General features: G+C 43.0%; 1 protein-coding gene across 1 annotated transcript in view; it reads right to left on the reverse strand.

Annotated features, from left to right (window-relative positions):
• Positions 1-12,500, reverse strand: part of fndc3ba (fibronectin type III domain containing 3Ba) — a 184,430-nt gene that overhangs the window by 59,151 nt on the left and 112,779 nt on the right. The window contains exons 9-13 of the mRNA XM_084043938.1: positions 10,068-10,219; positions 9,638-9,697; positions 8,953-9,091; positions 7,199-7,252; positions 5,874-5,998 (exon numbers count right to left, since the gene is read on the reverse strand). Of these exons, the coding sequence (XP_083900064.1) occupies positions 5,874-5,998; positions 7,199-7,252; positions 8,953-9,091; positions 9,638-9,697; positions 10,068-10,219 (530 nt within the window). The remainder of the gene's footprint in view (positions 1-5,873; positions 5,999-7,198; positions 7,253-8,952; positions 9,092-9,637; positions 9,698-10,067; positions 10,220-12,500) is intronic.

The raw sequence follows: 12,500 nt of genomic DNA on the forward strand, positions 1-12,500 counted from the left end.
ACACACACAGAGACACACACACACACACACACACACACACACACACAGAGAGAGAGGTGTTAGGGAGCATAATAAGGCAGAGGCGGAACATACAGTGGGTGACCATTGACTTTGTCGCTTTTCATAAGAGAATCACTTCACTCATTTGCCTCACCCGCTTTGCAGTAAATTTAAGTTCCAAATACTACCACAAGGTGCCGCTTTGGAGTCACTTTTTTTGTGACAGACAGACAGACAGACAGACAGACAGACAGACAGACAGATAGATGTCTTATATTATTATTAATAATAATAATAGTAACTAGCAATAATTACGTGTGCTTAGAGCGTTTAAATTGGGTTTTCTGTTCAGCGTCGGGCAGTCAGGAACGCATGTCTGTCATTTCAGAAATGTTCAGACACACATTGGTTTCTGTCTGTCTGTCTGTCTGTCTGTCTGTCTGTCTGTCTGTCTGTCGAGACAGACAGACAGACGTCTTATATGTTTTTTTTTTCTCGCATCAATTTCTGTATAGTAGGATTCTACCTCTTTCCTCTGTAAATGTAATAGTGCAGTTAGTGTAGCGGTTAAAACTGATGACCGGTGATTTTACGACCCGGGTTCGAATCCCACGCTATGAACATGTTGACCTGTTATTTTTACTTTTACTTCTACTCCACTACATCTCAGAGGAAAATATTGTACTTTTACTCCACTACCATTATTTGAACGCTTTAGTTACTAGTTACTTTGCAGATATAAATCATTACATTATAAAACATACATATTTGCCCTATTTCACATAGTCTATTTGAAAATGGCTGATCTACAAGCTCACAACGCATTGCGACGCATTGTGAGCTTGTAGATCAGCTATTTTCAAACATTTCAGTACTTTAAGTATATTTGCCAATACTTTTGTACTTTTACTTTGATTGAACTCAAGTAACATTTTGAGTTCATCCATGACCGTAACAGACGACCGTCATGTGATCCATGGCCAACAGCGAGGCGTTTGTTTTCATTCTTATAAGACCGCGTGGCTCATTTATATGCACGTGAAAGTAACTAAGCGGAAAGTAACTAAGTACATTTACTCCATGTCCACTTGTTGCTGACGGTGGTAGTGTAGGAGCAGCGCTGTAAAAGCCCCAAGCGTCATCGGTGCAGGAAAGATGCGTATTTGGTTGTACACACGGAGACGCAAGGGTGGCGTTTTCAGTCGGAATTCAAATCATGATGCAACACTTTGTGAGCTTGTAGATCGGCTATTTTCACTACTTTTATGGGACACTGTTACAACAAAGTAGAATTCATTTGTGAAGAAAGAAAAACCCATTAACAGTTGAAAATAGCCTACACCAGAGGTTTTCAACCAGTGGTCCGGGGACCACCAGTGGTCCTTGAGGGGGTTCCAGGGGGTCCCCAGCCAAATTAATAGTTAGCAACCAAATTGACCCTTATGTGTCTGTAACTCTTAATGTACAAATGGAACCAAATGGACCCGTCAGGGTCCATTTGGTTCCATTTGTACACTCTCAGAGTTAAATGAACACTGATGATGATGATACAGTGTAGATTGGGACGCCCAAGAAATCTAAATGGTTGAGTCCCTGGCATATCTTTTCAAATGGGGGTCCCTGGGCTAATATGTGTCAATTTGGGGGTCCTGATGGGAATAAGGTTGAAAACCACTGGCCTACACCATTTCTGCCCATCTAACTTCATGTAGGCGCATTAAAAATATCAAAATTGGCCGCTCTGAATTTGTATCTGAACAAATACTTTGATAGAAGAGATAGGCCTACAGAGGTACTGTAGGGGGAGGGGGAACCTGATAGCAGAGTTCCTCACTTGGCTTATTTGGAATAGGCTGCATTTCATTAACATAACCGGTTTGGCAAGAGACTGGGCCAGTGTTGTAGGCTAGTGCTAATTTTGGAAGTGGGGGAGCGCGGTTCTTGAGCGGATTGGAGTTTTTTTGTTGTTACTTTATTTCGGTTTTAGGGTTAAGCTCTGATCCACCCGTCCCCCCTCCCACGAAATCCCCCCGACCCCCCGCACGCAACCACTCCGCTGCGCTGCGCCAGGCCGCGCTGCGCTAAAACGCACTGTCTGTGCCTGTGGTGGCCAACTGAAAGCTATAATATAGTAGTATGACAAGGGTGCAATTATATTCAATGATATTCAATTGTTTTGTGGAAAACACATGGCTCATCATGCTTAATTAAAGAGAGACTCACTTGCCTTTTCTTAGTGCTTTTCATTGTTTGGACCGCAGAAATTGTAAACATTTAGCCAATATTCGATCATCATTAAATAACAGACAGTGAACTGGTTGGTGACAGCATGTCATGGATAGCACATTAATTCTTAAACAATATTGAGGAGGAAATAAGTATAAACGAGGAAATAAAATAAAACAAACCAAAAAGACGCCAATAACCCCTGTCTTATAAAAACTGCCAAAATGGGTCGGGGTTATCTGACATGACAGGCTGTGCCACTTTGGTTTTTGTGCTTTCTGCCGTGCGATGTGCTCGCAGCCAAGTCTTGACATAAGGCTCTGGATTCCAGGACCTGAGCGGAGGTCCATGAGCGGAGGTCCATGCTGTCTAATAAACATCAGAGCCGACACACGTTATGCAGTCGCGAACGGAGTGATGTTATTATGAGGTTCAATGTTCATAAAATGCTTCACAGATGATCCGATCATCTTTATTTTTAAATTGATGATGAAAGCCGCACACGCAAAATGGGGGTCCCCAATATGGTTATTTTGGGGGGTCATGGCCTGAAAAAAATTGAGAACCCCTACTTTGATGCATCTCTCTCTCTCTCTCTCTCTCTCTCTCTCTCTCTCTCTCTCTCTCTCTGAGAGACCTTGTCTTTGTACAGAGAGAGAGAGAGCGCATCTGGATAAAAAAAGAGACTTTGTCATTGTATAGAGAGAGAGAGATAATTAACATAACCGGTTTAGCGATGAATAGACTGGACAAGGAGCACATGTCGTTGAAGAGTTTTTTGGTTTGCAGTTTACTTAAGTAAAAATAGCAATACTGCAATGTAGAAGTAGCCTACTCTGTTACGAGTACCTAAAGTATAGTAGGCCTATATTATATTAATCTCTCTCTCTCTCTCTCTCTCTCTCTCTCTCTCTCTCTCTCTCTCTCTCTCTCTCTCTCTCTCTCTCTCTCTCTCTCTCTCTCTCCGCCAAAAATAGACTAAAATGTTAGAAAATAGAGTTGCATCGCGACTCTTTGTGAGCTTGTAGATCAGCTTTTTTTTTGCCTATTTAATAGCCACGCTGAAATTGCATCTGAACAAATAGCCTGCCTTGATAGACCCCCCCCCGCTCAGAGAAAGAGACACATGGCATAAGTGCACACACAGAAAGCACAGAACGTATGACCCCAGCATATATTAAATATATATATATATATATATATATATATATATATATATATATATATATATATATATATATATATATATATATATATATATATATATATATATATATATATTAAATATATATATATATATATATATATATATATATATATAGTGCCACTGAACCACCACCACAGAAATACAATTTGTCAATTCAAATGAGCTATTGGCAAGAGAAAAAAATACGTTTATTTTCCCGTCTCGTTTTATCAATTAAGACGTTAAAATTAAACTAATGTTAAGCGCAGCATCATGCTATCTAACTTTATTTGCTTAATATTTTGCTTAATATAAATGTCACATCTTGTACTGTAAGCAACAGACAGGATCTTTCTCTGTCTTTCTAGGAAAAACAGTGCCTAAAAACCCCAAAACAAACAATTTTGCTATTCAAATGAGCTATTGGCATGATAAAACATACGTTTACATTTTCCAAAGCAAGTGACAACATAATACAAAAGTGTAAAGTAATGTATGTACAGTTTGGAGAGGATATACAGTATACTAGTAACAAATATATTCTTGCTGTCTGCTGTGGGCTGTAGGCAGCTGTAGGCAGTAGACCGCTGCTGCCCCTAGTGGCACAGAGTGGAAATCATACATGCCCTGCATGAAACGCATGAGAAGAATGAAAAAAAACGACAAAGTCAATGGTCACCCACTGTATGGAACAGGAGCAGCTACAGTATACATCATAAGGACGTTTACTCCAATTTACTTCAATTAACCCATTCAACCCGGGAACGCATCTCTGTCACTTTTAGGTTTCTTTGGGCTATTCAAAAATAGCAGATCTGCAAGCTCATAGCGCGGCACCGAGTGCCGCGCTATGAGCTTGTAGATCTGCTATTTTTTTTTTTGAAAAATCATGAACATTTTGTGCAAATCTTTACAAAATGTCTTCTAAATCCTAACATTTTATTTAATTTAATTTTTTTACGTATGTTGTTATATCAGTGGTTCTCAAACTTTTTCATGTCCAGGGCCACCCAAAATGATACGTATCTGGCCGCGGACCCCCATCTCAAAATGCTGTTCCAGGGACCCCCCCCCCCAGAAGCAAAGATTTGAGTTTAAAACTGTTTAAAAAAAAATATATATATTCAAAGATTTGCACAAATGTTCATGATTTTTCAAAAAATAGCAGATCTACAAGCTCATAGTGTGGCACCGAGTGCCGCGCTATGAGCTTGTATATCTAGCATTTAATTATTAGGCATCTAGCAGACACTCTTATCCGGAGCGACTTACAATAAGCGAGGTAATAATCACATATAGAATGCAGAAAGACAACTTGGACGTCGGATCCCAGGTAAACCAAGAACCTAGCAACAGCCTAAACAACATGGTTCTTCTGCTCTTCCGTTCATGATGTTGAGGAAGAGACGGAGGGAGAAGAAAGAAAGTAACTGACAGAAAAATGTAATGAAAGGATACCAAAAAAAGACACATTCAGCCGTAAGAGCATCAGTGAGGTGTTGAGGTCAGACACTTCATGTTGGCCCGATTAGGCCTGGCTGGCATTTGGCGTTCCAATTCATTTCAAAAGGTGTTTGATGGGGCTGAAGGTCAGCGCTCTGAGCAGGCCAGTGAAGTTCTCCCTAACTGATCTCAACAAACCCATTTCTGTATGGGGGGGGGGGGTCTTTCTGGCGCAAGGGTCAAGTTCCTGTCCACCACCACGGAGACTGGGTTGCTTTTAATCTGGCTTTGGCTGGGTGTTCCAGCCAGTGGTGGAAAAAGTAATCAAATGTTTTACTTAAAAGTAAAAGTATCAATACTGCAATGTAGAAGTACTCTGTTCCAATTTAAAGTCCGGAATTCAAAATGTACTTGAGTAAAAGTACAAAAGTATTGGTATCAAAATGTACTTAAAGTACCAAAAGTAAAAGTGCTAAAACATTTGAAAATAGCCGATCTACAAGCTCACAACGCGTCGCATCGCAACGCGTTGTGAGCTTGTAGATCGGCTATTTTCAAATAGCCTAGGAATTAAATAGGGCTAAAGTGGTTAATGTGTGTTTTGTAATGTAGTAACGTATATCTGCAAAGTAACTAAAGTTTTCAAATAATTGTAGTGGAGTAAAAGTACAATATCTGCCTCTGAGATGTAGTGGAGTAGAAGTAAAAGACAAAGTATAGACAATTGGAAATACCCCAGTAAAGTAAAAGTACCTCAAAATTGTACTTTAGTACAGTACTTGAGTAAATGTACTTATTTACTACACAGCACTGGTTCCAACGGACACAATTGGCCGTGTCCAGGGGTGGGAAGCCAGTTGGGGGGGGGCGGGGGGGGGGGGGCATCTCTGTCACCGTACTTGCACCTCCTCCAGGTAGGTCCTCCCTGTTCAGTGCGGAGCTGGACTGGGAGGAATAGCGTGTTCCTCTGCGTGTATACACACGGTATGCTGTATGCATGTTGAGTTTGAGTTCTTACCTGGTGCCTATGTCGTTGTGTGCAGCTACCCTGAAGGTATAGCCACTGGCAGGACACAGCCGGGTGAGTTTACAGTGTCGCTGGCTTCCAAAGTAATATTCTCTGAAAACACTGTTCTTCTTCCCCTGCAGCCAGGAGAGGAGAGGAGAGGAGAGGAGAGGAGAGGAGGGGAGGGGAGGGGAGGGGAGAGGAGAGGAGAGGAGAGGAGAGGAGAGGAGAGGAGAGGAGAGGAGAGGAGAGGAGAGGAGGGGAGGGGAGGGGAGGGGAGGGGAGGGGAGAGGAGAGGAGAGGAGGGGAGGGGAGGGGAGGGGAGGGGAGAGGAGAGGAGAGGAGAGGAGAGGGGAGGGGAGGGGAGGGGAGGGGAGAGGAGAGGAGAGGAGAGGAGAGGAGAGGAGGGGAGAGGAGGGGAGGGGAGGGGAGGGGAGGGGAGAGGGGAGGGGAGGGGAGGGGAGAGGAGAGGAGGGGAGGGGAGGGGAGGGGAGAGGAGAGGAGAGGAGAGGAGGGGAGGGGAGGGGAGGGGAGGGGAGGGGAGGGGAGAGGAGAGGAGAGGAGAGGAGAGGAGAGGAGAGGAGAGGAGGGGAGGGGAGAGGAGAGGAGAGGAGAGGAGAGGAGAGGAGAGGAGAGGAGGGGAGGGGAGAGTTTAAATACAAAAAAAGATACCACGGGCCCAAATACATTTGAGAGAAGGATGGAGATGATGAGGAACGAGCAGGGAAACAAAGCGAGGGGGTCCGAGAAGGCAATACATTTAAAGTACAAAACAGAGAGAGAAAGGTATGACTTGGAGCATTGGTTCTCAAAGTGGAGTCCGGGGACCCCCAGGGGTCCTTGAGGGAGTTCCAGGGGGTCCCCAGCTAAATGATGGATAGTTAACCAAATGGACCCTTATGGGTCTGTAACTCTGAGAGTGGAACCAAATGGACCCGTTCCATTTGTACACTCTCAGAGTTAAATTACCATTGATTTTACAATATAAATTGGGGTCCCCGAGATAGAAATGCCATTCAATGGGGGTCCGTAGCCCTAATGCACGTCAAACTGGGGGTCCTTGAAATTAAAAGGGTTGAGAATCACTGCTAGAGCCGTAAACATCTTCTCTTATGGGGGTCATATCTGGCATAATAAGTGTCAATTTGGGGGTCCTTGACATGAAGAAGTTTGAGAACCACTGACTTGGAGGGATGCAGGAAGAACAGGGGTAAAGGGGGATCAACCATTACAAATGTAAAAGAACGAAAAGGAAAAGGAAACAGGAGGTGAAAGAGGGTGAGTTAAAGCGGACGGACAGACAGAGTAAGAAAGGACAGACGGATGAAGACATTTACCTCGTCCCACTCCAACAGGTAGTTTGTGATTTTGGATCCGTTGTCACCAGGGGGCTGTGAGACATTACAGATGCAGAGAGATGGACGGATGAAGAGATTAGCACGAGATAAACGAGTGAGTCACAACGCAGTGACGGGGGAAATGCTCCAGGAGTGTTTTTATAGACAGACAGGATGTCGTCGCCATGTCGAGCACAAACCTTGTACCTCCATATTTCAACCTTTTTCCTTTTATTTAATGCCCTACTTCGTCATACAGTCGAGTCCGGAAGCTAAAGTTATGAAAATAGTCGATCTACAAGCTCACAATGCGTCACGATGTGACGTAGCTATTTCCACTATTTCCAAACATTTTCGTAGCATTTCCTGAAAAGCGACGGTTTCGGACATACGAGGTTTCCACCCAACGGCGACGACATTTAACTCTTTAAGACCGAGAACTCACCCGTGTCATTTTAAGATTTCTTTTGGCTATTCAAAAATAGCAGACATACAAGCATGTGAAAATGTGTGCAAATCTTTGAATCTATCTGTTTTTTTTTAAAGCGAACATAACTCTTGTTACAACTTCTGGGGGGGTCCTTGGAACAAAATATTTTGATACGGGGGTCCGCGGCCAAATACATAACATTTTGGGTGGTCCTTCCTTGACATGAAAAAGTTTGAAAACCACTGATTATACCATACATACATTTTTTTCAAAAAACTGATAGGATTTAGAAGACATTTGTCGAATCCCCCAGAAGCAAAGATTTGAGTTAAAATGTTTGCTTTAAAAAAAATATATATATATATATATTCAAAGATTTGCACACATTTTCACAATTTAAAAAATAATAGCAGATCTACAAGCTCGTAGCGCGGCACTCGGTGCCACGCTACGAGCTTGTAGACGAGCTTGTAGGATGCCGGGTTTAAAGTGGTGAACCCATTAAGACCTGGAATGCATCTGTGTCACTTTTTGATTTGAGCCAAAAAAAAAAAGCATTATTTTACACTTTGGCTATTCAAAAATAGCAGATATACAAGCTCATAGCGCGGCACCGAGTGCCGCGCTATGAGCTTGTAGATCTGCTATTTTTGAAAAATCGTGAAAATGTGTGCAAATCTTTGAATATATATTCTTTTAAAGCGAACATTTTTAACTCAAATCTTTGCTTCTGGGGGGTCCCTGCCCTGGAACATCATCTTTTGAGATGGGGGTCCACGGCCAAAAACATATCATCTTGGGGGTCCCTTGACATGAAAAAGTTTGAGCACCACTGATATAGAAACCTAGGTTTTTCAGAAAACCGGTGGGATTTAAAAGACATCAGAAATCGGCTTCAGGTCCTAAAGTGGTTAACTGACCGAGTCGAAACTGGATCCATTATGCCTATTTGCATAACATATGTGGGGTTTGCTCTAAGTGGATCATCATCCAAAATATCGTTGAGAACAGTATTTTGTTATCTGTCCTTTAACCTCATTACGAGGGAGGAAGGATCACGCGGTGTTCGAATTTCTTTCCCCGCCAGCATTAGACAATGAATAATAATCACAACATTAAATGTGCTGTGATTAAATACGTCAGTGAAAGGAGCATAAAACAAAATGATAGTACAATTATCATGATAATAAACTTTAGAGATAGAGAGGCAGCTAAAAAAACTTTACAACATTCAAGTTGCATCCTCAAGATCAATAGGAGTTGAGTGTGCGTGTGTGTGTGTGTGTGTGTGTGTGTGTGTGTGTGTGTGTGTGTGTGTGCGTACCTTCCACTGTAGGGTTAGGGTGCTCTTGGTGCGGTGGGAGAGTTTCGGGGGGAAGGGGACGTCAGGGACACTGCTGTGTGTGGTAAAGGAGCCCACTTCTGAACACAAGCCCCTCACTGAATTATACATGGCTGACACTCTGAAACACACACACAGACACACACACACACACACACACACACACACACACACACACACACACACACACACACACACACACACACACACAGTATATTATTATTATCATTTACATGCTGATACACAGAGAGATAACTGTTTTGAATGTAATAGTTTAACCCATTAATACCTGGAACGCATCTGTGTCACTTTAGATTTCTTTGGCTATTCAAAAATAGCAGATATACAAGCTCATAGCGCGGCACCGAGTGCCGCGCTATGAGCTTGTAGATCTGCTATTTTTTTTTAAATCGTGATTTAAAAAAAAAAAAAAAAAAATCCCAAAAATTGTTAGGATTTAGATTTTTTTTAGATAGTGCCTCAGGTCTTAATGGGTTAAATCTTACAATAAGTGCAACAGGAGGAGACTAAGCTCAAGTTCCTAGATTACAGGCAGCATTACCAGGAACACATTTCAACACGTCTTCCACGTCTTCCCATGTGTTTTCTGAAACTAATTAGTAAAAAAATAAAGCAATTCTTGTAGATGTGGAGTCATCGTTCTTACCGTACGTGGTAGTCTGTTGCTGGCCTTAGGTCTTTCAGATTGTACTCCAACTCCTCTCCACTGAAAACACACACACACACACACACACACACACACACACACACACACACACACACACACACACACACACACACACACACACACACACAAACATCAACCGACGATGACACAATATTGAGACTTTTCTGATGTGTCTGTGAATGCTTGTGTTTGAGAGCAAAAACGAGCAGTCGGTCGAAATCCTGGTGTCTTCCCAAATGACAAGTACTGTATAGTGAGTGACAGTGAGGGACCTTCATCGCTAGTGACAAGAGGTGTGTGTGTGTGTGTGTGTGTGTGTGTGTGTGTGTGTGTGTGTGTGTGTGTGTGTGTGTGTGTGTGTGTGTGTGTGTGTGTGTGTGTGTGTGTGTGCGTGCGTGCGCGTCCTTACCTGTATATGAGTCGGTACTTCCCGTCCCGACCCTTGTCTGACAGAGACACTTCGTAGGAGCATGAGACGGGCATCCCGTTACTGTGCCTGTTGACCAGGCCTGCAGGAGGGGTCCAGGACAACCGCGCAGCTCGCGCCTGTACGTTGGACACCTGTGACACGCACGCACACACACACACACACACGCACACACACACAAGATATATCAGATATCAGTTCAAGAGCCCCTGCTGTGATTTTGGTATCCATTTCTATTCTATTCTGTGTTTGAATAAATGATTTCACTCAAGTACAGTATATGTGGTCATAATGACAGAGTCCCGTCCTGCTCTCTCTCTCTCTCTCTCTCTCTGTGTGCGAAAGAGGACAGTTTAAGCTGTCATTCTCTGGTAGCTGGCAGCCACATTTATGAGAGTTACTGGATTCACTCTGGCAGGGCCTGGGGGTCTTTGTCTGACCTTCTCTGCCTCCCTATGTAATATGTCATCATAAACACACTCTAATGCCAGTGGAGGTGTCTCTCAGAACATGAATTTTCTTTAACCCATTGAGACCTGAAGCTGATTCTACACGTCTCCTAAATCCCAACAGTATTCTGAAAAACGTATGTTTCTATATCAGTGGTGCTCAATCTTTTTCATGTCAAGGACTGCCAAAATTATATGTATTTGGCCGCGGACCCCCATCAAAATATGTTGTTCCAGGGACCCCCCAGAAGCAAAGATTTGAGTTAAAAATGTTCGCTTTAAAAATATATATATTCAGAAGATTTGCACATATTTTCACGATTTTTCAAAAATAGCAGATATACAAGCTCATAGCGCGGCACTCGGTGCCGCGCTATGAGCTTGTAGATCTGCTATTTTTGAATAGCCAAAGTGTAAAAAAATGCTTTTTAGCTCAAATCTAAAAATGACACAGTTCCAGGTCTTAATGGGTTAATGAAGGACACGGCACAAAGAGGCCATAACAAACCAACCTGCTTCCTCTCTACATTAAATTAGAATCTAATTAATTTGCACTTCTTATATTGAAAGACAATCTATCTTAGAAGCAACACCACAACAGATATACCACAAGGAAAAGGTAGCCTCGCGTGGCCAGACTATATCACTGCGTGGATATGAGTCTGGTGCTTCTATGAGGACCTTTTTTTTTTCTCCCAAGGGGCGGGATCAAAACAATGGCTCTGGACGCAATTGACCTACAACCAACTACCAATTACAGTCTCCCATATTTGAATACTGGGCCCTGATTGGTCACCCCAGACTTCGGGAGCAGGAAATGGATTCACAACGGAGCGGTGCCACACCCAAATCGCAGAGGGCATTTTTTTTTTTGCACTGGCAGATTCGTCCGGTCCCGGGCTAAGGAAAAGGCGCATTACAACACAACAACGAATTAGCGAGGAGACACATTTATACTACTAGTACTAACAAACAATAACAATACTATCACTACTGCTGCCTTCTAAACGCTGCTCACTTGAAGTACGGGAGGCTGAAGGTCATTACTCCATAGTTTAACTTTATGGACAGCAAACACACAAAAGGCTTACGACTTTCTTCCTTCCCCCGGCAAAAGTAGTTAACACAGCATTACAATCATCTCAACCACTTTATCCATTTGTACGTTGGCTATTCAAAAATAGCAGATCTACAAGCTCGCAGCGCAGCACCAAGTGACGCGCTGCGAGCTTGTAGATCAGCTATTTTTGAAAATACTTGAAAAATATAAAAAAATGTTTGAAAACGTTTTGAATTAAAATGTTGAATTTTTAACCCCAAATCTTCTCTTCTGGGGGTCCCTGGCAAAAGATATTTTCAGATGGGCGTTCCGTGGCCAAATTACATATCAATTTGGGGGTCCGCAGCACGAAAAAAGATTGAGAATCACTGCTGTAGTACTTCCACTTCCCTCCTACCGCTCTCTCAGCCTCCATCTCTCTCCCTCCCTCCCTGTCTCCCTTCTCTCTCTCTCTCTCTCTCTCTCTCTCCTATAGCGACAATAGGAGTTGAGGGGACCTGGAGGTCAATAGCTGCCTCTCTCTCTACAGTTGGATTTATGAGCACAATCACAACCAGAAGACTTACAACTAATTCTTTGAGGCTCTGCTCTTCTTTTCTTTTCTTTTTTTATCTCCCCCATCCTCCCGCTCCCTCCTGGCAGTTTTCGGTCTTTTCAGCATCTCTATCTTCCTCTCATTCAGCTTTTCTTCTCCTCCTTTTCTCTGAGCTAACTTCTCTCCCTCTCTGTGCTTCGCCATCGTCTGTCAGCGCCTCTATTTTTGTTTATCTCTCTCCCTCTCCCTCCCAGCCCCACGTGTGTACGTGTGTGTGTGTGTGTGTGTGTGTGTGTGTGTGTGTGTGTGTGTGTGTGTGTGTGTGTGTGTGTGTGTGTGTGTGTGTGTGTGTGTGTGTGTGTGTGTGTGTG

This window comes from Gymnoscopelus microlampas, assembly GCF_963454915.1.
Source record: "Gymnoscopelus microlampas genome assembly, chromosome: 20".
NCBI classification, from domain to species: domain Eukaryota; kingdom Metazoa; phylum Chordata; class Actinopteri; order Myctophiformes; family Myctophidae; genus Gymnoscopelus; species Gymnoscopelus microlampas.